Below are 27538 nucleotides of genomic sequence, written 5' to 3' on the forward strand. Positions count from 1 at the left end.
GCATAAAATCTGACGACGATGTCCAGCTGTACATCCAATTTTGCTGCCATGTTATCAAACAGCAGCTGGCACAGCCAAGAGTGAGTGAGTATGGTTTTACATCGCTTTTAGCAATATTCCAGCAATATCACGGCTGGGGACACCAGAAAATGGGCTGCACACATTGTACCCATGTGGGGGATCGAACCCGGGTCTTCGGAGCGACGAGCGAACGCTTTAACCACTAGGCTACCCTACCATTCCAGCATGGCAAAGACAACATCTGAGGTTCAGGTTACTCGACTGAGGATTAGTCCTTTTCACAGATAAGTCCAGGTTTCATCTTCATACGTCGAATAGAACGTTACACTGACACACACGTTGTTCAACATTCTGCATTTGCTGGCGTGAGTGTAATGGTTTGGGGAGGCATCACTGCATATCACAGGACCCCTCTAGTGGTCATCCATGGCAATTTGACAGGTGTACGGAATACTGTGACAAAGTCATCCATCCTCCCCTTCCTTCAGACCCATGGATAACTCATCACTTTACAGCATGACAACGTAGGCCCAAACGTTGTATGTGTGCCGGATCAGGAGCCCAATGAACATGTGGGGATGAAATGAAACATCGTTTACACTGACTTCCAAACCAACTGATGACGTTGGTCCTGATCTGAACTGGCATCCAACCAGCCTTCCTCGACCATTTGTGTCATCAATTGGATGCTGTTGTCAAGCTGATGTCAAGCTTGTGTTGGTGGACATATCCGATACCGACTCGTGAAATGTCAACTAACCCTATGCCACTTTCAGCCTGAGATGACGTTTACAGAGGATATATGTTGACAAGTCATGTTTCAGAGACATCAATATCTTGTTCTATTGCAAAATTATTCTGTTATTAACTATTTCCCATTATAGTCAGTGATGCACAGGAACCTTTTTCCACCAGTATATATAACATGTGTGACCATCTTACCGAAACTGTAAGTACAATTCGAAGGACCATCCCCATAAAAAAGTGGATAAGGTCAGGAAATGGTAAACGTGAGTTAAAAGTTTGTTCCAGTGAGCTGTGCTTTAGTTCCAAATACCAATAAGCAGGGACATTTGTAAAGTTTCTAATAACAGTGGATGTATAGGGACTGAAGATGGCAACTCATTAACTGATGAACAAGTTAGAATAATATATTACGCTCTTGCCATTCCTCAGTATTTAGTCCTAAGATAAAACGGTAAGGCAACAGTTTTTTATTTTTGTGTTTCACAAAACCCTCAAGATTTAAAAGCCCAATTGGATAAAACAAAGTAAAAAACGTCTTCTACATGTCTATTACACAGACAAAGTAACTTTAACACTGCTGAGGGTAGCCGTCTTTTTTCTTAAAATACAAATTCATGTTAGGTTGGTATTAGTGGAACGCGGGTCGGGATCTTCGACCGTGACAACAGTATATCGAGGGTTCACTGTATAACTAGTAAACTTCTGGGTAGTGAGACACACAAAAATCAAAAACATCACCAGCATTAAATTTCAAGATATGTTCAGAATTATTAGAAAACCAATCCAGTTGATAAGGTTCTCTTTCACACAGCACTGTATCAAGCTGTGCAATGATACTATCATATGCCCCCATGTTGTAATCTCCTGATCAGGTATCTTTGAAAACTCTTGTCACTCACACACTCACACACTCACACAGTAGACACACACACACACACACACATGCTTCCAGTGACCCCAGTCGTGCAGCCAATCCTCCTCCCCGCCATAGTACATCCACCAGCTCGCCTTGTCCTACTGGCCTCGGGATGAGGTAAAGCTTTTCCTGGTATGGGAGATCAACTAAGGTTCAACCTAAAATGTGTCCACATCACTGCTGTTTCTTGTCTTGACTTCGTCGTTTCGGCGGTGCAATGAAGGTATAATACACTATAACAGCAATGGATAGTATATGCATCCACCAGTAAAACGATCTGGAAAGAAGCAAACATTCATGTTCATGTTCATGTATCAAAGTGAGTGAGTAAGTATGGGTTAAGAAAATAAAGCCACTTTTAGCAATATTCCAGCAATATCACAGCAGGGTTCACCAGAATTGGGCTTCACACATTGTACCCATGTCGGGAATCGAACCCAGGTCTTCGGCGTGACTAGCAAACGCTTTAACCACTAGGCTACAATAAGGACTCTTGATTCATAGAGTGAGTGAGTATTATTTTACGCTGCTTTTAACAATATTCCAGCATTTTCAAGGCGGGGGGACACCAGAAATGGGCTTCACATATTGTACCCATGTTGATGCATTGTAATTGTCAATTCCCGATGGCAATATCAAGTTAAAATGGCAATAGTTATCAGTTCCTTGTGGTTATTTTATTATGCAGAATTTGTTACTTGTGTGAAGTACTTATGGTAATATACAATTCAAAAGAAGTTAAGAACCACCTGATTTTTTCATATTACTACAGTTAATTTATAACATGACAAATTAACTATAGTAATCAGTGGTAGAAACTAACACTTTTAGTCCACTAGTCCTTATAGTGATAATATATAGCAAAACCCTTAAAATGGCAAATTTCCACTAGTCCTCATGATACCTTAACCATTGTGCAGTTTGGTAAGGACTATAGGACTAGTGCCAATTTCTAATGATGGTAATATGAAAGAATCACGTGGTTCTTAACTTCTTTTGAGTTGTATATTTTGAAAAGTGGTCAGGCCATTGAAATAGTTTGTTACATGACAATAGATTGTATGTTATATTGGTGTTTGTAACAACCATGTTCCACTGTAACTAACAAACATTAACCCTCCCTTATAAAATATCTGCTCCAATGTTCAGCAATCTTCTGGTGTTTGTATTATGTATATATAAAACATAAACCATTTAGCTGTTTCATGTGTAAGTGAGTGAGTGAGTGAGTATGGTTTTACGCCGCTTTTAGCAATATTCCAGCAATATCACGGCGGGGGACACCAGAAATGGGCTTCACACATTGTACCCATGTCGGGAATCGAACTCGGGTCTTCGGCGTGACGAGCGAACGCTTTAACCACTAGGCTACCCGACCGCCCCTTTTCATGTGTAAACCTTTGCATACTTACGTGTATAACTTTAGACCAGGCACAAACTCTAGGATGGCAAATGGCACACACATGTAGACATTCGCCATGCGAGTGAACAAAAATGTAACTGCATCATAAAAGGCTTTCAGGCTATCGGATTTCAGGAACATTGGCCTAATATTTCTTCTTACCTGCAATTGAAAAAAGGTGAATAAAAGATAATGATATATTATGCAGTAGCCAGAATATTACAGCTAAGTACAGTAACCATGGTAACTGAACAGTGGTCAATAGTGTGAGTAACAAAGAGACAGTGAAATGTCCCCCAATATTCAGCCACTTCACAGTTTTCCCCGGTTACAGTTTTCAACGACTGAAACTTGGATATCAGAGAAATGTAGATTTCAAGACTTTTGTATAACCTTAGCCCCAAATAATTTCTTGCCTAGTATGTTATCAAGATATTTCAGACGTTAAATCAAGTTCTTTTCAAGAACAAACACTCCTTTTTAATCAAGTTCTTTCAAGAACAAGCATGCCTTTCTTTAACTCCAGTACTTTTGCATGGAAGTGTGATACTTGCACTTCCCTCTTGGTGGTGAGTGGGTGAATATTGTATTACGTCACTGTCAGAAGTGAGTGAGTATTGTTTTATGCTGCTGTAAGGAATATTCCAGTAATATCAGGCGGGGGACACCAGAAATGGGCTTCACATTGCAGGGAATCGAACCAGGCCTTCAGCGTGACGAGCGAACGCTTCAACCACTAGGCTACCCATCCGCTCTTCCACTGTCAGAAATAGTTCATTCATTTCAAAGCAGCATTAAAATTTCTGAGTTTGGACAGACAAACCATTGAGTGAAAGCATGAGCAATGCTCCACGCCAAGATGACACAGTCAAGTCCCAGAGCCTCACCACCCAATCCCTAGTAGCTGAATCAAATAAGCAGACATTACTGGGGACTTATTCAGACTCTCATAGCTAGTGCTAACCCACTGAGATACCATGCTCACAATACCCCACTCAGACATAGTATACTGACTCTGAGCCGGCCAGTCCTTACTTTAGCCCCTTGATGTCGAACACCAGGCAGGGTAGCAACAAGTACCATCTCTTACGTCTTTTGGTATGATGCGGTCGGGGATCGAACCCATGACCTTCCGCTCTCCGGGCTGACGCTCTACCACAAGACCAAGGAGGAGGTTCATAAACAAGCCACATTTATAGCAGATGGTGTAAGGCTAAATAATTATACTCTCTTTGCCAACGTCTTGTGATTTTTCCACCGTAGGTTGGCATATTATTTGTGTGAATTAGAGAGATCAGATTTTCGTATTTTAGTTGCAAATTCGTAACAAATATGAACAATGCGGGACAGAGGCCAGCTCTGGTCCCTGAATCTTAGGGGTCTGTTGCTGCTACTTACATATCTTGCTGCAACTGTGAGGAGGGCTCCTGTAGCAAAACACACGTAGTAGCCTGGATAGAATCCATGCCAGAAAGCACTGACGGAGAAGACGGCTAGAGTGTTGAACTTGGGCATCCTATCGTACACCACCCGTCTCAACCAGGTCATCGTTGTCTTATTCCAGCTGTCCATGTTCAGCTTTAAACTATTACATGTCTGAAACAGCAGCAGGTTTCATACAGAACTTGATCTCTAAATATGTACCAAGCAATAAAAATACACTTGGCACTCAATAATTTCAATGAAAAGCTGTTTGTTGCTTAACCAGCAAGACTCCAGCTATATGACAGCATCTTATAATAATCAAGGATTGTAATCATGGTAATGGCAAACCAGTTATTGATATTATGAACAATGATCAATGCTGTTGAGGTACATTGACCCCCAATCAGCCAAGTCACAGAGTCTGATAATCCAATTCATAGAGCTGCCTCTTATGACAAGCATAGGTTTCTGGGGACCACTTCTAACCCAGAATCCTCATGGGGTGAACTATATCTGTGACCATGTTAACTCATCAGAAATGACATAAATACAGTCCCCACAATTTCCTTTTACAAAGAGAAAAGAAAGGGAATCTCACTTCTAACTTGTATATATCACAGTTATTAACAAGGTCCCAGTTGGGCTGGCCTTTCTCATCGAAGCCAGTGAAGCCCAACCCTGCTGCATTATTTACAGTCTCTCCTGAAACATACAGAGTAAAATAACTCACAAAACAGGATGTAATAATATACATTTGACATCATATCCTAATACAGTGCATGAGTGAGTATGGTTTTACACCGCTTTTAGCAATATTCCAGCAATATCACGGCGGGGGACACCAGAAATGGGCTTGTACATTGTACCAATGTCGGGAATCAAACCTGGGTCTCTGGCATGACGAGCAAACACTTTAACCACTAGGCTACACAACTGCCCCACTATCATTTAGAACAAATGAGTGAGTGAGTTGGGTTTAACGCCGCTTTTAACAGTATTCAAGTTATATCGCGGCGTGTCAGCTTAATGTGGGAGGTAAGTGAGAACAAATGAACATTTGAACATTTGGGCTGTGTGTTGGCAAACAATTTGTAGAGAGAATATCAAACGGTTGGTCCCTAATGTAACAATATCTACATCAAAATCTAACTCAATGACTCTTACAACATATACAACATATACAACAAGGATGAAGTCCTGTGGCCTATTCAGCTCTAAAATCCCAATTAGAATCTTATGATTTATGTTACCATGCATCAACGACTTCAGATAATTATCTGTTTAAAAGCTTACAAATTTGTCTCACCTAGTTTCCAGGCAAAGTAATATTTACACCTGGCAAATGTCATCGACACTAACAAGAATATGTGTCTGCCCAGGAAAGACATCTCATAAAATGCAGTGCCTGGAACATAAATAAGAGACGTGTTAAATATACCTCAGCTAGAAAGTGTTGGTGGAATATTGGCCAATTTATGATACTGTCATTGAAAAAATAGATGTTTCAAACTTGAAATTCATTAGCAATGATAATTCATGCATATGGAAGCAGGATTCAATCAAATTAAACCAATATCATACATGGACGAGAATTGTTTTATTCAAAAACACTGAAAGTTTTTGGGGGTTATATGGTTTATGGACACACTCTAATGGCATGTATCACAAATTAAGTGACACTTGCCGTCACAAAATCCATTGAAAGTTTTAATCCCTGATGATTCCTAGCCGGCAAAGCATTTAAGTCTGAAGCAGGCAAACCAGCTGTCCAAAGTGTGATCACTCATCCCTGCACATGAAGCAAGCAGATGGTGATGGCGTACATTCAGTCACAGTTGAGTGATCACACATGTAAAAGTCTTCCCACCTTGACACCAATGTTTTGCCTTGTGTGATAAGCATAAAGCACTGGTGTTTACTCTTGAATTGACATAGCTTGAAGAAAGAATTATTTTGTCTCAAATTGAAAACCTGAAGGAAAAAAGGAATGTAGAAGTAAGGTGATAATGACATCTTGCCAAATTGTGCTCTTTCAGTTTTCGAGGGTCATTGACCTCTGAAAATGATGAAGGACTATATGTCTGCCACCCATACCCATAATGATGGCCAATGAGAAGGAAGAAAATTCAAGTTTAAACATTCCATGGATGGGCTGTAAATCGTGTTTTGTGCAATGATTTTAGCCTTAACTGCATCTGGACAGCTTTGCGCCATGAAATTAATATGAATAGCTTACATTAGTCTTAAAATTATAATAATAAAATTTAGAAAGATTTCAAAATAGCAAAAGGCACCAGTTAAGCTGATGAGCAATGCATATGCCAAGTTTCGTTGAAAAATGTTGAAAGGTTTGTCAAATTATGGCCCTGGAACAAACCCTACCCTCGTTTGAGATTTAGTTGAAATTGTTTCAATGGCAACATCAAAAATAAAATTTGGAAAAAAATATCAAAATAGCGAAAGTCACTGGTTAAACTGGTGAGCAATGTATACGCCAAGTTTCATTGAAACATGTTGAACGGTTTTCAAGTTATGGCTCAGAATGGGATGGGAACGCTGACGCCAAAGCCAACAGGAACCGAGCCAAAACAACATGTCTCCCCTCCATTCAGGGAGGAGGGAGACATAATGAACCACTTCCATAAAGAAGCACCAACAGATATTTCAAATACTCACCATATGTGAGTAAGTAAGTTTTTGCAATATTGTAGCAAGGAAATCCAGACATTGGTGTTGGGAATCAAACCACAGACTTCAGTGTGCCCAGCAATCACATGAACCATGTTTACCACTGGGCTACCTCGTCACACAAAGCATCTCTGGTATTTACTTTTTACATGAAGCAATATTACAGCTAAATTGTGGCCTTTTAATAATCAAGTCTGATAATATTTGCAAAGATGCACGCTGTCAGGTTACGTTGACGCGTCATCAACCATGTCATCAAGTCAGACCACCTAATGTATCAAGTCGCCGCTTACAAGCATGAGGTCGCTGGGAGAAATTCCTTAACATATAATCCTCATGCAGTAAATGAGCATTCACTAAGATTTATATACAAAATCCTTGAATGAAACAATACATGTACATACTTGTGAGGCCATTTAGATGGTAGAGATGTGGTGTGACGAACACCATAAGAAACCCAATAAAAGCTGTTATACAGAACTTCTCCAGCACAACTTTCTGAAAAATGAAAATTGACCAATTACTTCATGAGAAACAGTAGCTATGTCAGCAATTAAAAAATGTTACTTGCATGAAAAAAAATACAACTAACTGCATTGACAATAAACACATGGATTTTTTGGGTAGAATTATGTCGCATATGAAACTAGATTTTTTAAACAAACATACACTTCATATACTTATCTTGACACAACACACTGCAATTTCATTCATCTCGATCATATAACACAGAAACAAAAACGTGCCTCTTCTACATCAGGGGTGCCCATTGTCCTTGGTTACTAAACAGAGTTATCTGTCCTTGATTCATCACTGCGGTCTCATCAGCATGCAATGTGACAACCAGACAGGACAGGGATGGGACAGATGGGCCTGAGACTTGTTGTGTCAGGATAAATATACTTATATCATGAATATCCAAATTCATGTGGATAATTTCTTATCCTGACACTACACATTGCAATGCTTATCCCTCAGTTGGGGGTGGCATCTGCAGCTTGTTTTGTTGCTGACATCCATGGACCAGGTTGACTGTGCTGAGTGTTAAGTTTTGTACAATATTCCGGCTACATGTATATGATGGCGGTCAGTAAATAATTGAGTCTGGACCAGACAATCCAGTGATTGATATCAGCATCAATCTACACAATTGGGATACGATAACATATATCAACCAATTCAGTGAGCCTGACCACCTGATCCCATTAGTCGCCTCTTGCGACAAGCATAGTCGCCTGTTATGGCAAGCATGGCTTGCTGAAGACCTATTCTAACCCAGATCTGCACGGGTATTGAGTATTAAGATCCCATGCCATAAGCAATTTTGCTCGGTCAGATACCATAGAAAGTCCCCTCGTTTCGTAAAATTGGCATCTCACGAGAATGAGTGTAGTATTCTCTATCTATCTGTCTTGCCATATCAACTGATTTTCCCAAAAGTACTTCTTTTGCTTCACACGGCCAAGGAACAAATGTGTCTTTTTACATAATATATTACGGGCCCTACATGCTGATAACAAGCGAGGTTACTTCAAAGGTGGCAAACTGCTGGTCGAAGATATGTCACCAACAGAGCAGACGACAGATAACAGACAATCACCACCGCCTACAGAGACCCCTTGGGATCAGGACCAAGACTGTGTACTACGCCCTAGAACCAAGTCAAACTCTGCTCATAGTTAAGGAGATAGGTGTGTGGCCAAGGCTGTGACCGTGATGCTTTACACAACTCCTAAGATTTCTCTCCTGGAATATTGGAGGGTTACTAAATAAACTTAAGGATAGTGACTTTTGCTCTTTCATATACAACCATGAGGTCATCTCGATATATGAAACATGGACATCAGAAATTGGTTTCATTAGCACTCACTTTCCTTACTATAAGGTCATTTCTCTACCACTAAATTAGTTATCTCAGTATGGTTGATATTCTGGGGGATTACCAGTTTTAGTTAAAGCTCAATTAGCGAAGTACATGTTTGATGTTAAGGTTGGGGATAATGCAGTTATCTTGTTATCGTGCCTGTGGCCTATATGTATTGGAAATAAAATTATTGAAAGCCAGTTAACGCCCTTGCCTTAGGAGTGAGTGAGTGAGTATGGGTTTACGCCGCTTTTAGCAATATTCCAGCAATATCACGGCGGGGGACACCAGAAATGGGCTTCACACATAGTACCCATGTCGGGAATCGAACCCGGGTCTTCGGCGTGACAAGCGAATGCTTTAACCACTAGGCTACCTGACCGCCCCCCTTGCCTTAGGAAGATGGGTATATATATATACATATGGATATAAATTCATGAAGGCAAGCACATGTCTATCCTCTTGTGCAATGAGAGAAATTAAGAGATTTAGGATAAGAACTCAAGATGGTAACCAAGGGCAACCTGGATGGAGAAGAGGCATGTCTTGGGTTTTGTGTCATATGATGACGATAAAGAACTAAATTGCAATGTCTCGTGTCAGGTTAAGAAGTAATCAGTTTTTTGTATGTGAATTTACACAAACAGATGAAAAAATACATGTCCATTACTACTTGTTTAAGACTGCTATCACATTTTAGAGAGTCACATGTTAAGGAGGAAGGGTGTGATGGTCAATGATGCAATAAGCATGATAAGCACAAGCATCACAATATCAGCTTCACAATACAATAACCATCAAAACATAAACTTCATTTTCTTTGACCTTTAACATGTTTAACAACTTCCATGATTACCAGATAATTTGAATTTTTGAATGTCTTGTAGCAAAAACAAGTGACTGGTTGATATGTTAACAAAAGACTTTGTACACAACGTCCCTATTGTCAATGTCACTGTGCTGATGGATGATATCTGTGCAGTTCTGAGATCATGTTCAGAAGAAGAATGACACAAATTAACAGTTATTTTAAAATGTTGAAGGTATTGCCAGTAAACTGTTCATATCTTGCATCTGATTATGATGCACTGCAAAACTTCTATAAGCCAGTAGAAACTGTATCTTACATCTGTCTGGAATATATCCTCTGTTTCGCCTGGTAGTTTGTCCGACTTTCCCTGAAACACAAATAGTACTTCCTAGTTTACCAAAATAATGACTTCTTCATTGGAAGCAAATCACGGGTATTGGAAAAAAAATCTAAACAAAGTGTTTGGTTGAGGTGATCATACATTCTTCTTTTATTGTCCATATTATCCCGGTATGTTTCATAGTAATGGTATCTGTGTATTTATAACAATGTTTGAAAAGTAACATGTTTTCATCACAAGCATGTCTAACCCATACTGTGTCATCAAGGCCATGTGTGTGTATAATCAATACTGTGTCATCAAGGCCATGTGTGTGTATAAGCAATACTGTGTCATCAAGGCCATGTGTGTGTATAATCAATACTGTGTCATCAAGGCCATGTGTGTGTATAAGCAATACTGTGTCATCAAGGCCATGTGTGTGTATAAGCAATACTGTGTCATCAAGGCCATGTGTGTGTATAAGCAATACTGTGTCATCAAGGCCATGTGTGTGTATAATCAATAATGTGTCATCAAGGCCATGTGTGTGTATAAGCAATACTGTGTCATCAAGGCAGTGTGTCAGTATAATCAATAATGTGTCATCAAGGCCATGTGTGTGTATAAGCAATACTGTGTCATCAAGGCAGTGTGTCAGTATAATCAATAATGTGTCATCAAGGCCATGTGTGTGTATAAGCAATACTGTGTCATCAAGGCAGTGTGTCAGTATAATCAATAATGTGTCATCAAGGCCATGTGTGTGTATAATCAATACTGTGTCATCAAGGCAGTGTGTGAGTATAATCAATACTGTGTCATCAAGGCCATATGGTGTATAATCAATACTGTGTCATCAAGGCAGTGTGTGAGTATAATCAATACTGTGTCATCAAGGCAGTGTGTCAGTATACTCACTACTAAGTCATCAAGGCAGTGTGTCAGTATAATTAAAACTGTGTCATCAAGGCCATGTGTGTGTATAATCAATACTATGTCATCAAGGCAGTGTGTTAGTATAATTAAAACTGTGTCATCAAGGCCATGTGTGTGTATAATCAATACTATGACAAAGGTCATGTGTCAGTTGTAATCAATACTATGTCATCAAGGTCATATGTGTGTATACTCAATACTATGTCATCAAGGTTATGTGTGTGTGTATAATCAATACTATGTCATCAAGGCCATGTGTGTGTATAATCAATATTATGTCATCAAGGCCATGTGTCAGTATAATAGTTACTATGTCAACAAGGCCATGTGTCAGTATAATCAATACTATGTTAAAGGCCATGTGTCAGCATAATCAATATGATGTCAAAGGCCATGTGTCAGTATAATCAATACTATGTCAAAGGCCATGTGTCAGTATAATCAATACGATGTCAAAGGCCATGTGTCAGTATAATCAATACGATGTCAAAGGCCATGTGTCAGTATTATCAATACTATGTCAAAGGCCATGTGTCAGTATTATCAATACTATGTCAAAGGCCATGTGTCAGTATAATCAATATGATGTCAAAGGCCATGTGTCAGTATAATCAATATGTTAAAGGCCATGTGTCAGTATAATCAATACGATGTCAAAGGCCATGTGTCAGTATAATCAATACGATGTCAAAGGCCATGTGTCAGTATAATCAATACTATGTCAAAGGCCATGTGTCAGTATAATCAATACGATGTCAAAGGCCATGTGTCAGTATAATCATCATGACCTGCATCATGTGCATGAATACAAAGAAAATATATAGCGTAAAATGAAACCATTAAAAATTCTTTTATAAGAAGCTTAGCCATTCAACCTGGATGACTCATCAATGATAATATCTTCATTTTTCAACCTACATTGACAGAGGATGGCTTTGTGGGCTCACTAAAGTTCCGTCCTTCAATGAAGGCGATGTAGTCGGAGTAGAAGGCCATGGGGCCGCACATGATGCCGTGGAAGGAGAAGAGGTAGCTGTAGAAGGACACCAGGTTTGGCATGCTCCTGGGAAACAAAGAAGCATTACCATGGTTACAGTGGAGTAGACAGGCAGCAAAATGATGATGATATCTCAGCTGTTTACAAAGTATATATACATGATATAGACACTTACAATCAGAAAATTATTCAACAGTATCAAGAGTCTTGCGCATATCCTATCACAGTTTAAAGACAAATATGTTAAGGGACAGACTTTGACATTATTCCTATTTCAAGGGTGACTATCCACATGATCTAGCGATGCTTCTACAAAAAGCATGGCTTTTAATTGTTTGTTTGTTGTTTAATACCGCACTCAGCAATATTCAGGTATATGAAGGCAGTCTGTCAATAATCCAGTTTTGACCACACAACACAGTGATTGATATCATGTACACTGATCCACGCAATTGGGATACAATGACATGTATCAACCAAGTCATCGAGCCTGACCACCCGATCCCGTTAGTCGCCTCTTACGACAAGCATGGGTTGCTGAAGACCAATTCTAACCTGGGATCTTCATGGGCCGGCTTTTAATTAAGGCATGTTTCTTTCAGTTCACTTCCATTATCATGGTTATGCATCAATCCCATCTATGCTGTAGGATACTCGGAGTAGCATGGACTCACCTGACTGCCTGACTCTTCTGGTCTGCAGACAGCTCCTCCTCGGACTTCACTGTGCCATCATGGATGGAAAACGCCAGGCTTGTCAACTTCTGCACCATGATCATCATTGGCCTGAAGGAAGGGAAGGCAGCAGAGTTAAGTAGCCATGATTACTCTCTTGCTGACTAGACTGATGTGGCAACACTTTTAGTTTCACAGAAGATGTTTGTAAGCATGGCCAAAGGTCAACAGTTAAGCACTGAAGCAGGCCTCGAGAAAAGCTCACTTGCTTTCAGTTGGGTGAGCTAAAACAAGGGCAATCAAAGCAGAAACTTCGCAGGCCCATGGCCAGTTTTTACGAAGGGCTTGCTCAAATGTAAAGTAGGTGACCCATCTGGTTAGTCAAAAGTTCACCCCTTCTCCATGTTTATTTCAATTTTTTTAATGCGAATTGTGTAAATTCAATGAGAAAATATTAAGAGGGGTGAGGTCGTGTGAATGGTTAACTCAGTGAAAGATGTATCTCCAAGGGCATGTCAGTTGCTTCAAGACCTGGTGTTTAGTTGTCTTGCAGCCAGCATAAAATTTGTTGTCCAATCTACATATCCAATCCAGGTTAACATATCACAGGTAAAACAATAATGATATAAACAGTATCATCTTGGAAATGTCTTTAAAACCAACATGACCAAAACTGGCCAATCCAAATAATCCGGATTTAACAATAACAAGTCATAATTTTCAAGTAGTTTTAATATACAGTAGAACACGGATATAACGAACTACAAGGGACCAGAGAAGTCAGTTTGTTATATCCGTTGTTCGTTATACATGTTTTTGCTCGGAAACATCCGCCATCTTGGATAAGACAAAACACAATACACGTAATTGCAGTGTTACACGTGAAATCTTCATGACCTAATTTCACTGCAAGTTCGTCAGCTTTGGTCTTTCTTGGTTTTTATGCCAGCATCAACAGCATTAATAATTCTCAATTTCGTGTCTAAACTGATAGCTTTCCTCTTATTATTGCCCGCCATGATAGCATATGCAAGTGAACTGTATAAAATTGTATATGTTTAATGTTTGTTATAAAGACAAGATTACATGTACAGGGAAGATTAACACAATGCAAATTTAACAAGGTTGATCCGTCACCGTTGATTGAATTGATTCGCCGCCATTGTGTTGATTCGCCGCTGATTGAGTACAGCCAATTGTCAGTGACACTTGACACTGAGTGAGATTTCTCAGTTCGCTATACACTTCACTAATTAGTGATAGATGGGCTTGTTGGTGATCAGATATCAGTTCGCTGTATCCATTAGTTCGCTGTAGAGAGTTCGTTATATACGTAAATTTTATATGATATTATAGAGGAGATAAATCGGGGATTTTTTAACAGTTCGTTGTATCCGTTTGTTCGCTATATCCGGGTTCGTTATATCTGTGTTCAACTGTAAATCTGAGACATACACAGTTTCTAATAATTGAATTATTTACAACCATTCACCATGATTTTACAGAAATGTTCAGTGTGTGGCGACTGACCCTGTGATGTCGAGTGTATATCCTCCGTAGTCGTAGATCTGCCGGAAGATGTGTGTGACTGAGAGGTAGAGCATGGCAAATCCAAACACTGCCTTCTGCATCCATTCCTGACTGCCCATCAGCATGATGAGGTAGCACACCAGTGACAAGAAGAACAGATGCCATATTTGACTGAAACAAACAACAGTGACAACCGAAATTTACAACTGTCTTGGCAGAAAAGAAACACTTTAATATCAATGAAAGTCAATAGCTCTAGTTAACATAAATCCTTTCTTCTTCTTCCGAAAGACGTATATAATTATGTGATCAGACTGATTCTCCAACTGATCTACTACAAACCTATGCACTCAGTGATTATGATAAAAAGCCATGAAGCAGGTATTTGCACTTACTGTACAGTTCGGTCTGTTCTCCTTATTTGACAGGTCTTAATATTGTTTAACATGTTTAAGGTTTTACGTTTTGCAAAGTTTAAAAAAATAAAATTATAATCATCATCATTGATCATGAGGATATAATTGAAAGTGCAATAAACTATGGTTATAACAAACTTAAAGGGACCATTAATTTTAGTTCGTTATAACCGTAGTTCGTCATAAACATATATACATCATAAATACAACAAATGGTCGGGACAAAAAAAAACCCAGCTTGTTATATCCGTCAGTTCATTATAAGCGTGTTTGTCATAAACATAGTCTACTGTATATTTTATTCCGAGAACATTATTCAAGAACTTATTCGAGTACAATAAGCATGAAAGGCAAAGAGCTTTCTTAACATCATCATAATAACGATAATACAGAGAATTTATTACAATTTTTACTTTTCCAGGGTCCACTAGGTCAACATCTGATTTTTTCACAAATGTCAATGTCCCTCCATATTGCCAACATGGTCAATATAGCTATACTAGGATCATGAGGATAAAACTCTTGGAAACATTCACAAATCAAATAGTTAAGCCTTCATCATGTTCATGACGAGTTCAGGTACATAGTATTTCCTTTGTTGCTCTGGTACTTACTATCCAAAGCAGAAGAATGTGAGAGCAAATCCTACAACAATCTCTATGGTATGCCGGATAGTCGCACTGGTCGTCTTAGGGCCATACACTTTCCTGAAGGGGATAGCCAACCCAAGTCCGATCAGCTGACACAGCAGAAAGTTGATCTACAAACAAGACAGGTGTTGTTAGGTCAATCAATCCAAGCAGTAAACATGAACTGACATTGTACGGGCTTGGAGTGAGTGAGTGAGTGAGTGAGTGAGTGAGTGAGTGAGTGAGTGAGTGAGTGAGTGAGTGAGTGAGTGAGTGAGTGAGTGAGTGAGTGAGTGAGTGAGTGAGTGAGTGAGTGAGTGAGTGAGTGAGTGAGTGAGTGAGTGAGTGAGTGAGTGAGTGAGTGAGTGAGTGAGTGAGTGAGTGAGTGAGTGAGTGAGTGAGTGAGTGAGTGAGTGAGTGAGTGAGTGAGTGAGTGAGTGAGTGAGTGAGTGAGTGAGTGAGTGAGTGAGTGAGTGAGTGAGTGAGTGAGTGAGTGAGTGAGTGAGTGAGTGAGTGAGTGAGTGAGTGAGTGAGTGAGTGAGTGAGTGAGTGAGTGAGTGAGTGAGTGAGTGAGTGAGTGAGTGAGTGAGTGAGTGAGTGAGTGAGTGAGTGAGTGAGTGAGTGAGTGAGTGAGTGAGTGAGTGAGTGAGTGAGTGAGTGAGTGAGTGAGTGAGTGAGTGAGTGAGTGAGTGAGTGAGTGAGTGAGTGAGTCTAACCACAAGTGTGAACAGTACTTCAGTTATTTAATAGCATGTCAGCTTAATTTTGGACGAAAGTCCCAAAATGATACAACATGTACAACCAGGTCCTAGATTTTACAACTTTGGTGAAACACATGAGCACAGATATGGTCTGACATGCCAAGAAACATAATCAAGGCATATTTAGGATTCCAACATACAAACATAGGATTCTAGCAAACCTACATCTTCCTGTGGCAAAAGTGTTAACCGACTTTATAAAAGTAGAAACTGGATTTTTATAAAGTCAGTTAACACCTTTGCCGTGGGAAGATGACATACCGAAGCCATGCAAGTCTTGCAACTGCCCATATGAGCATCATGAAGCTTTGTATCTATATCATGAACATGGAATAAAAAAGAAGTACGGAGGGTTAGAAATGAATTGATATTTGCACCATGTTAACTAGTCCCCAAACATAATCTGCTACGGAATTGCCATCATCCTAATAGTAACAAGTGCAAAAGTGAGCATGGCTCACTAATACCCATGACCCGCCTAGTGTGTCAGTAGTTACAAATTAAATAGCTAGGATAGGGTTAGCCTAGGGTTTGAAAAATTAATAAAAAACGGAAAATTAATAAAAACAATTTTTTTCTTTTGACTGCACCCCTCCATATGACACAGATTATATGTACTAAGTTTGAGATGAATCCACTGAAAAGTTTAAGAGAAATCGCGCGGACAAAGTTTTCGGACGGACGGACGGAATCTTGGTATAACTATATACCCCCGACATTTTGTCGGGGGTATAAAAATAGTAGTCCACAAGAAACTCACTTCCTGCTATATTTACCAGTGTCTACAGCGCACGTACATTACCAGGACAAACTAAAAGAAAAAGCCTGTGCAGATAAAAAATTTAATGTGCTATTGACCAAGGTTACTGCTAAATATAACCGCTTGCAGTCACCAGACTGTCGATTCGTATCTGGATTGTAGGCATGTGATCAAACCTTAATAATGATGTTTATCGTTAGCAAAATAGCTATTCTTGAAAAGTGCATATCCCTTCGTAGACCATTTGTTTATATTAAAATAAAACATGATATAAAATAAACAACTGCACTGTAGTAAATATTGTCTTATTTGTCTAATTTCACATTTGACATTTCCATAATTCAAGTCCAAGTTGATGTGAAACAGCATTGTGATAAACATTCCCTGGTTTCTCGTTGGCAAGAAGCTGTGTCTTCTTCCTCTCAAGGGCATAGGCTAGGTTTCGATACTTCTTTTTCTTGGGTGTCATCAAACTACCTGGACTGTGATCGCAGTATTATCCTGCTCAACCTGCAGTATCTCAATGAATTTGTACATACAGTCAAACACCATTGTATCGGAGTTGAAGTGACCTTCATAAATACTTTGAATTATCCGAGGTTCGACACAAAGAAAATTATGGATAAAAAGGAATATGCACAATCTCATTAAAATCAGATCTAAGTTCTCACTGCCGCTAAACAAAGATCTGAGGAAATCCCATTACGGTCATGTAAGAACGACTTTTCGCGAACTTGACTGATCACTGAAATGACTAACAAGAAGTCAACATCAGCCAAGCAGCTTTCTTGGGCTTTACGGCACTCGTTTCAACCTGGTGACTTCCATTTCAGACTACGCTTGAAAAATATGTTTACACAGTTCTCAATGAAAATTTTGAAAACTTAACAAACGAACATTCTGGAATGTCTAATATATGGTTGAGATTGTATAGCAGTGCTTCCCACGTACTGTGCAATGCATCCTCCATTCAAATGTTTATCCCATGGAAGCGAGAAACAGACAATAAGTTTGATGGAATCAGTCGTACGTGCCGTAACTGTCGTTCAGAATACCCCGTGTTAACGTTTTGAAGGTTGCATGATTAGTAAACACATTCCAACTATCACTTTCATGATCTGGTAAGCCACGCTTTGATTGGTCGGATAAAAAGTCGTTCTGACATGACCCGTAATGTAAGATCTGATTTTAATGTGTTTGGAATATGCAGGGACCAAGATTTTACTTTGAGACAACTGTAAGTTTGACACATCAAAGTTCAACAGAATGATGTTTGACTGTATTTGGATGCCAACCCAAGAAATGATTTGTGGTGTCATTACACTGCCAAGTGCTTCGTGACAAAGTCATCTCCTGTGTTAATATTGGCTGGGTATCTTCTTCGGAAACATTTCCAATGAATGGAAGTTTGACATCTGGTTTTAATTTTGAACTTGTACCCGGCAAAAAACAAATACTCATCCCTCTTAGAATTGAGAATAAACTGTAAATGAATCTGCATTTGCCACAGTGGATTTCTGTTTCTTGTCTGTAATTCCTTTAATAGCCCAAATCGTACTAAATGATTAAAATGTACACTCACTCACTGATATATATTCTATGTTTTCACTCAGAACATTGTATGTGAATAGAGTTCACCAATTAGTTGTATCGTTAATTTTTGTGACATATTCATCAAGTACTTGTCTTACGTGAGATGCCCCCTAAATCCCCTATTGTTGTACCCATCACCACGCTCGGGTGTACCCATAACAGTAGGTGCTGGACAAGTAGGAAGACCCCTAACCACCAGGTAGACTTGGTGCCGGGACATATCGATGAAATTGCGCAACGAGCCAAACATCAGTAACCTATTTTAACCAACATGAAGGGGATTTTTCCTGTTGTGTTTTTTATCATCTATTTTACAGTATTTCCCTTTTTCAAATTTGATTTTGGTGAATCATTAGGTATCCCCTAAAGTATTAAACTCTGCAAGTTGTTATGTTGACTATACCTACCCTTTATTATAAACCTTAAGCCTGCTGAATTATTTTAGCATAAGGTGCTGTAAAGATCGAGAACAATTTCAAACCGTCGGTGCCTCATTAAACAAGGGCAATGTGAAGAAATATTTTGCACACATTTATTCCTGACAGAAAACTACACATTACAATGTAAACATTTCCTGATGTTTTCAATCATACCAAGGTAAAGACCAACGCGAAATTTGTAAATTTTCGTGAACTTTCCTGAATTACGTTAGGTGGTTTACGTTTCATATTAGGAACCTTTGGATTGAGGATTTGGGGTCAAAGACAAAATTTCACACCTCTTTATTGTTTATAGCCACTGACCCTTAAACATTGTTCAACAGCAGAGTTCAATATAACTAAATTGCATACATATATCATTATCAGACTATTACAATGGTAAATGGTATAAAATTAAATACAGTAGTAGACATCATTTCCACAGTTGATTCCAAGGTGTGACCAATGGTCTCTTATTCACATTATTCTAACATGTCTGTAGCACTCATTATCTAGATTATTGATCTTGAAATACACCTTCAATATGTCCCATAGCTTCCTAATGATCTTCATCAGTTTCATTCATTTCAAAGCCTCCAACAATACATGCCATTAGGCACTCATTATTGATCCTGAAACCTATTTAAGGTATTTTGCATCTGTGGCAATCGACATTAGCCTCATCCCAGGTTATCCATAGTATCAAATCTCCAATTTATCCTGATATATATATATATCCTGGGCCCATTTGCCACCATAGCTTCGTTTTAAGACCAGTTGATGTAAAAATAGATGTCCAATTAAACAACATTGTTCTTTCGGGATTGAAACAAGTAGAGATACTACCAGTGCTTGATTCACTTGTTGCATACTCTCTGAAACACAAATGGGAACGTCTTGCAGCTAAACACACTGAAGGACTTCCCTTCCCTGGCCACGGGCCAATGGTCCAGCAGTTAAATTGACCACTTCAGAATGTGGGACAGTTTCCTTTTAACAAATACTATATGGAGAAATGTAATATCTGATGAATCTAATTTTGGCATAAAATACAGCCAGTGCCAACAACTTGTGAGACTACTAGCCTGAGCATAGCCCTTTGCATAATTTTTAGTAGAATTTAGTGTTACTATATTATGTATTTGGACTGTTATAAGTTGAGCTTACTAAAATGAACAGAATTTTACTAGACCCAGGTTTTGGAGAAGGCGCATAAATTGCAGACTGAAAATGCCTACCTGATTAAAGTCAATACAAGCACAATACTACCTAAAGTTACAATTAAGGCGATAAAGGTTCATAAATCAGAGATGTTTTTACTCTATCAGACTCTCTGCAGGTGCTGTGAGAATAATTCTCAGACAAGCTCCATTCAGGTTCAAAACAAACTAAATATGAGAGAAAGCATGGAATATATTGTGGTCCGGATCTCAATACATGAATCATTATTGCAAAAAAATGCAATTCAAAAGTCAGGCCAATACCCCTAACTAATCAGTGGTGTGGAATAGGACTGAGGGCAGTAGTTGGTTTATGGTACTCAAACAGGATTTCACATAAGCACGATAAATGTAAAGGAGATATGAAAAAAACAAAGTAGAAAAAGTAACAAACTGAAACGTGTGAAAGGCGACATGGTCAAAGGTTGTAGCAGGGTCAAATTGCCAAATATTCCAGAAAAAATATCATCACCATGCTCACTGCAGTTCAAATATCACTATGACACATGTGTGCAGTCAAAGCTGTGTAGTGAGTGAGTGTATTAAGTTTAATGCAGCTTTGAACAGGATTCTAGTTATATTATGCATGCCAGCTTAATGTGGGAGAAAAGCCTGAAGTGATGCAGAGCTATGAATACTTCTTGCCAGTATAAAACTTCCCATTTGAACATTTTGTACCTACTTGAGACCTAGAGTGGGTACCCGGGTAGAGTCGGGTAATAGGGGGTCGGGTACCTGGGGAGTAAATATAGACTCGTCCAAGCCCCATGGTTTGTTTTGGACAATATTGGGAGCTGATTACAGAGCATATGATTTCAGCACTTTCACTTGGTCAATTAAACATGTTAAATACTTTCTACTAATGTTAAGAATATTTCTTCTCTCGGAAATTGACGTCATTTATCCAGGAAAACTGACATAAATTGTTTGATAGGCATTACTTAGAAGTTGACCTACTATATATATTCTGTACTATGTCCCTCATTCAGTCTTGCTTGACAACAGTATAAGGATCTATACCAAAATGTCGCTTTTTACAGTAATAAAGAAGCTGTTATCCATAAAATTGTGTCTACCTAGGAAAATTGATATCTGCAACCAAACTGCAATCAATATTTTAACCTTACTTTCCAATTAATCTTCCGGCTTATAATGTTTAACATATAAGGATGTCCACTTATCTGTATTAAGAGTATTTCATTATTTCTTAGCATCCACAATTAGGTAGTTTAAACGTGTATATGATTTAATCTAACCTTCCAATCGAAAAAGAAGTAGATAAAATAATTTGCATGTTAATAATAGTTATTGTACTGAGCACATAGCGACGACAACTGCACACTTCATTATGTCATTTCTCCCGCAAAAACATGATGATAAAAGCATGAATAATACAAGATAATCATGCTAATGGTAACCATGGTAACAGTATTTAACTTTGAAAAATATATTAACCCCATATATATATAATTCATTTACCTAAGGAAATCATAATTAAATAGTGAGTGAGTGAGTTGGGTTTAACGCCGCTTTTAACAGTATAACAGTTATATCGCTGCGTGTCAGCTTAAAGTGGGAGGAAAGCTGAAGTGGTGCACTGTGCCTCTTATCCAGGACAGGTCATAACAGTGTTACACAAACATGACAGGTGTTTACTGTGTTGTATCACATACTTATGATAACCATCTAACTGGCATAATTCTAATCATTGACCTGTCTGCATTCCCAAACGACCATTGCTAACATCTTAATGTTATCAAGATCAGATGTCATACATAATCTACATGTTATCAAGACTTTGCCTGATATAACAATCACCTCCCTGGTCTACTGGTAAAGCATCCGCCCGGAGAGCCCGCCCAGAGAGCCCGCCCGGCCGCGACATTAAAGACATTAAAAGATGGTACTTGATGTTACTATGTCTGGCGCCCGGCATTAAGGGGCGAAATCAACAACTGGTCGGCTCAGAATCAGTAAACTGTGTCTAAGAGGGGTATTCATGTCAAATTGCGGCATGGTATCTCAGTGTGCTAGCACCATAAATCAGTAGGGACTGGTACAAGCACACACACACACACACACACACATACACGCACGTTGCTATATAAGTGCAATAATCTTGGACCCGACAGTGGCCTGTCAATAATTGTATGTGGACCAAACAATCCAGTGATGGATATTGTGAACAACATCCCATGTCCTCGGGTTACGAATCTGACCATCTGATCTAATAGGTGGCCTTTATGACCAGCGTAGGTTGCTAGGGACCTATTCTGACCTGGAATCCACACTGGGAAGTAGGATGATAAGCCCAGCAAGTTATTGAAGCATCATACACCATGTTTTGTTTTTTTGTTTCTTGCTTAATGCCGCAATCAGCAATATTCAGGTATATGACAGTGGTCTTCAAATAATCGAGTCTGGACCAGACAATCCAGTGATGGACATCATGAGCATCGATCTACACAATTGGGATAGGATGACAAGCATCAACCAAGTCAGCGAGCCAGGCCACCTGATCCCGTTAGTTGCCTCTTACAACAAGCATGGTTTGCTGAAGACTTATTCTAACACAGATTTTCACAGGTATCACACATCATGTTTGTTTAACGCTGCACTCAGCAATATTCCAGCTATATGACGGCGGTCTGTAAGTAATCGAGTCCGGACCAGACAATCCAGTGATTGACAACATAAGCATCGATCTACGCAATTGGGATCGATGACATGCATCAACCAAGTCAGTGAGTCTGACCACCCGATCATGTTAGTCGCCTCTTACGACAAGCATAGTCGCCTTTTACGGCAAGCACGGGTTGCTGAAGGCCTATTCTACCCCAGATCTTCACGGGCCCACACATCATGTCAACAACATACTGAATATGTGTACATGATCACAATAAAATTAACAGATTGGTGATCAGGACAATGATCTGACAACCATCCAAAATTCAGAAACAAATACGTCTGTTAACTGGAAACATTGATAAATATCTTACTGTGTATCATTGTGTATATGTACTGTGGAAACCACCACCGTTGACCAGAATTGGGTAATAAATCATGATACATATCATGTTTGCAGCCTTCTAAGTTCATGCCAGTCTGCTAGCCTACTATTAGTAGTACTAAATTGTTCTAAGAAAAGTGAAAATCCAATGACGGCAGTCCTCATGGACTAGTAGCATTTGAGGGCTATAACTCTGAACCTGTTCTCAATGCTTCAATTTTTACACAAACTGGAACTGAATAAAACTGATAGAAAATGTAAACATAGTAAACAGTTTTGTTTGTTCAAACATGACCAGCTACAGACACTCAGGACAATTGAGGTATTGTGAGTGAGTTGGGTTTAACGCTGCTTTTAACAGTATTCCAGTTATATCACGGTGTGTCAGCTTATTGTGGGAGGAAAGCCCGAAGTGATGCAGGTCTCAGACGTTTACCACTTTGGTGAAACCCACGAGCAGGAGTATGGTGCTGACAAACCTAGAAACATAATCAGGGCGAACCGGGATTCAACCAATGATCATAGGTTTCTGGCTTGCCCAAGGGACACTAATCTGCACAGCGAATCGCAGCGCCTTAGACGACTGGGCAACCCGTGCCCCTCGACAAGTGAAGTAAGGTTTACACTAGTCTTTTGGAATTTTTTTGTATACTTTGTTCAAACTTAGGATTTGTTAAAGTAAGAGATATATTAACATTGTATTTAACGTTTCATTCAATGTAATGATGTAATGATGGAAAACTAAGCAATAAAGCCCCATCCTCTTTATCATGTTTATTGGTCCTGCTTTCAGTGAAATACAAGTCAGAGGTAAAACATGTGAAACATGTATCATTAGTCACAACAATATTAACATGAATTCTGGGAATGTTTTAATCCCAATTTTGGATTTTCTGACATTTGCTAGGGGCCCGACCATGGCCTACATGCTCTTAGCAGGTCTGCAGAAATCCCTGTATAAATATCAACATGTGATCATATTGATCATGGTAATGGAATTAAATATCCCCCTACAGAATCATGTACATTATATCATGTATATATACACTGTTCGAAATTGAGCATGGAAGTCAGGGGGTTCTTGTCTTTACACCAATGTTAAATGTTAAAGATTTATTAGAGGTCCAAGATTCAAATACCGGTATTGTAGCAGCAAACTGTCATATTCATAACATGCCCCTAGGACCTCTCTTAATGTCGAACCCTGATATAATTTAAAGTTCACTGTGAACATGGTGAAAATGTCAAACACTGGGATGCAGTTTTTCATAATAATTTAATTATTTCTAAAAACACGCTAAACTGGTTGCCCGTACCTGGACAAGCTTGGTGACTCAAGTATGTCCACACACAACCGACAAGCAGAACCAGTTTTGAATAAATGACAGGAATGTTTACATAGTCCTGGCACAGACTTAGATACATACCTGTTATAATACTAAGAGGACTGCCAGCAAAATGCAGTGAATAAAATTAACAGCAATGTTAGAAAATAACATGAAAATAATCCTAAAAGTTCTTTGTCCAGTGCTGTGATAACTCTTTTCAAAAAGCCTGTGATGGTCCCTAAAATTAAAGTACTGAGGCAGCACACCTGAAGGACCTCCACTGAAGTCCCTTAACTATTTCACAAGCAGACATCTTCCCAAGGCAAGTGAGTAAACTCACTGTAAAATTTCCCTTCATAGTCAGTTAACTCCCTTGCCTTGGCAAGATGCAGGCAGTCTGCTGTTTAAAATTTGTTCTCCTTTAGACATAAGCCTTAAAGGACATTTTATTATTGTATCATTTTGTTTATAGTTCCCTTTAACCAGTGCTTCATGTTTCATTTTTTTATCAATAAAAAAGGTCTCATGTCTGCTAACACCTGTGACAATTTGTCAAATAATTGAGTGGCATCAATAATGAAAGCAGAAGCAACTTATTTTTATGTGCATATTGTGCGCCCTAAGAGATACCTGCATTATTAATTATTTTATAGTTTTGAATTAACCAAGTTATAAATCAATATTGTATGCAGCAGCTGACATTTTTCAGATGACAGAATTTATCTTTCACACCACAAAATGGTGATAAAGACTGAGAAAGAGATATATTTCAATAAGCATGCTCAAGTCTCTCCTACATCATCATGTTTGTGTATGTGTGACTAAAGGTTTTTTGCTTTTACCATGTTTACATTTTTTATCAATACATTTTTCGAAATTAGCATGATAAATCTTGAAACAGGATAAGTGTTCATGTAAATTTCTACAGATTTGTGCTACGGTACGTTATTTATGCCAATTATATTAACAAGTAGCATGGGCATATTGTCTAGAAATTGTTAAAGGTAGAAGCCAACAAGGGACTCTTTGAAATATCATACCTCTTATCAACTGGTAATAATAGTTATACAAAGCATTACAAGGATTAAATTGGACTGTGAAAGTAGCCCATATGTATCACTATAACATATATATATAGAAACAAAAAGAATTATATCTATCAAGTCGATGATACTTTGCACCTATAACCTTGAAATCCAACCTTTGAGAATAGGCTCGGACGTGACCATGGTGACACTTCCAGTTACTAGGACACCTAGATTTGCTTTAGACTTTAATCTAGACAAATAACATTCACTCAAGTCTTACAATCAATATCAGTACACACCAGTGAACGCAATTTCAACCTGCTTGTTTTCAATATTGCGTTACGTATCTTTCCTGTCGAGGAAGGGGAAATCTAGCCCGCACGGTAGACTGACGAAGGTAAATGTTGCTAAAAATGGTGAAACTTTCATTAAAGAAATAAGTAGAACAAATCATCTAGAATAACAGCATACAACTGTTTTCAATATCATTTCAAAATTCATGAAATAATTTTGGAAACGCTGAACCAAACCCATTTCTAAAGCCAACAAACTGAAATGTGCAATGTGCTCATACGAACCTGGTCGATCGGCAATCCCGTCAAGTTAACGAGAGGATAAAACAGTTGAAACCCCGCGTAAAACTCGCCAGTGCTCACCATCTTGATTTACCAAAAAAATAACCATGGAAGTTATGATCAAGACCATAAACAAACTCATTAACTGTCCAATCACGGATCCATTCACGCCGACCAGCCGCAAGATGGCGACATAAACAATGAGTTGTCTGCCCATTAATTGCCTCCCTTTTCCGGTGTTGAGGGAGTTTGTATCCATTCAAAACAATACAATATGAAACCAGACATGACACAGTGTGTTTCAAGTGCTGTATCATTTCACGTATAGCACACATAATAGTGTCTGGAGAGTAAGGAAACTTTTGATTATTGTAACCATATATATTATTTAAAGAGTGGGCACATGAAAAAAGTAATACACATTAATTGTCTGTGAAAATCTAATTGATCAATAGACTATTTGTAATTAGTATCCAATCAGCGCAACTTTTTAATACTCACTGTCCATTTGGCTTCATTACCTGCGTGTTATTTTGACTCTTACTGTACATCTGGCTTCATCCAATTATCTGTGTTTAATTGAACATTAACCATTTTCTGTCATTGACAATGTTAAGCTAATGCCTCTCTCTCTCTCTCTCTCTCTCTCTCTCTCTTGGATCCACACGAGCCTGTTTACTTTTGTCTAAGGCTAAAAGCAAATGAATTATTAGAAAATAATCGTTGTAACATGTATCTCTGTATTTATAATCTAATATTTTTGTGTTAATCCGAAACCCATTTGGCGTTATCACAACTGATTAATTACTTAACGATCAATCGAACCCCAAACTATGTTATATATTTTATGTTTACTCGATCGCTAATGTTGTGGACAATTTCTTGCTAATACGAGTCTCTCATTGTCTTACATGTATATCACCAGTCATCGTGGAAGAAATGTATGACCATAATTCGTTAATCCGTACATTATGCTGATCGTGATATCGAACAATAGCAATTAACTAATAAGTGAACATATTCAACCAACCATGGCTATTGAGTGAGTGAGTGAGTGAGTGAGCTGTGTTTAACGACGCTTTTAACATTATTCCAGTTATATCACGGCGTGTCAGCTTAATGTGGGAGGAAAGCCCGAAGTGATGCAGGTCTCAGACGTTTACCACTTCGGTGATACCCACGAGCACGGGTATGGTGCTGACAAACCTAGAAACATAATCGGGGCGAGCCGGGATTCGAACCCACAATCATAGATTTCCGGCGTGCCCAAGGGACGCAACTCTGCACAGCGAATCGCAGCGCCTTAGACGACTGGGCCACCCGTGGCCCCCCCCCCCCCCCCCCCCCCCCCATGGCTATTGATCATGATAGGTCAGTGTTTGTCATCTGAGGCCCTTGTTGGATGTCGCGTTGGTTCATCCCCGCTTTCCCAACATTTCAAAGTAGACACAATTTATGGATAACAA

The 27538-nt window shown here is 38.9% G+C and overlaps 1 protein-coding gene across 1 annotated transcript; it reads right to left on the reverse strand.

Annotated features, from left to right (window-relative positions):
• LOC124147887 (lysophospholipid acyltransferase 2-like) lies at positions 1-26257 on the reverse strand. Its single transcript, XM_046518731.2, has 12 exons — positions 26076-26257; positions 15364-15509; positions 14334-14504; positions 12804-12914; positions 12051-12195; positions 10191-10241; positions 7604-7697; positions 5818-5916; positions 5110-5213; positions 4485-4682; positions 3097-3248; positions 1-1961 (listed from the first exon to the last, which is right to left on the reverse strand). The coding sequence occupies exons 1-12, from the start codon at positions 26154-26156 to the stop codon at positions 1859-1861; spliced, it is 1455 nt and encodes a 484-aa protein (XP_046374687.1). The 5' UTR covers positions 26157-26257; the 3' UTR covers positions 1-1858.
• Between the last annotated feature and the right edge of the window lie 1281 nt (positions 26258-27538).

This window comes from Haliotis rufescens, unplaced genomic scaffold (genome assembly GCF_023055435.1).
Source record: "Haliotis rufescens isolate VD_foot unplaced genomic scaffold, xgHalRufe1.0.p SCAF_1, whole genome shotgun sequence".
NCBI classification, from domain to species: Eukaryota; Metazoa; Mollusca; class Gastropoda; order Lepetellida; family Haliotidae; genus Haliotis; species Haliotis rufescens.

Excerpts from the sequence above, each read along its gene's own strand:
- LOC124147887 (XM_046518731.2), bottom strand. The coding sequence starts at position 26,156 with ATGGTGAGCACTGGCGAGTTTTACGCGGGGTTTCAACTGTTTTATCCT. Across the intron at positions 12,196-12,803 it reads CAGAAGAGTCAGGCAGTCAG|GAGCATGCCAAACCTGGTGT; the intron begins GTGAGTCCATGC and ends TTTGTTTCCCAG. Across the intron at positions 5,214-5,817 it reads TTACTTTGCCTGGAAACTAG|GAGAGACTGTAAATAATGCA; the intron begins GTGAGACAAATT and ends TGTATGTTTCAG.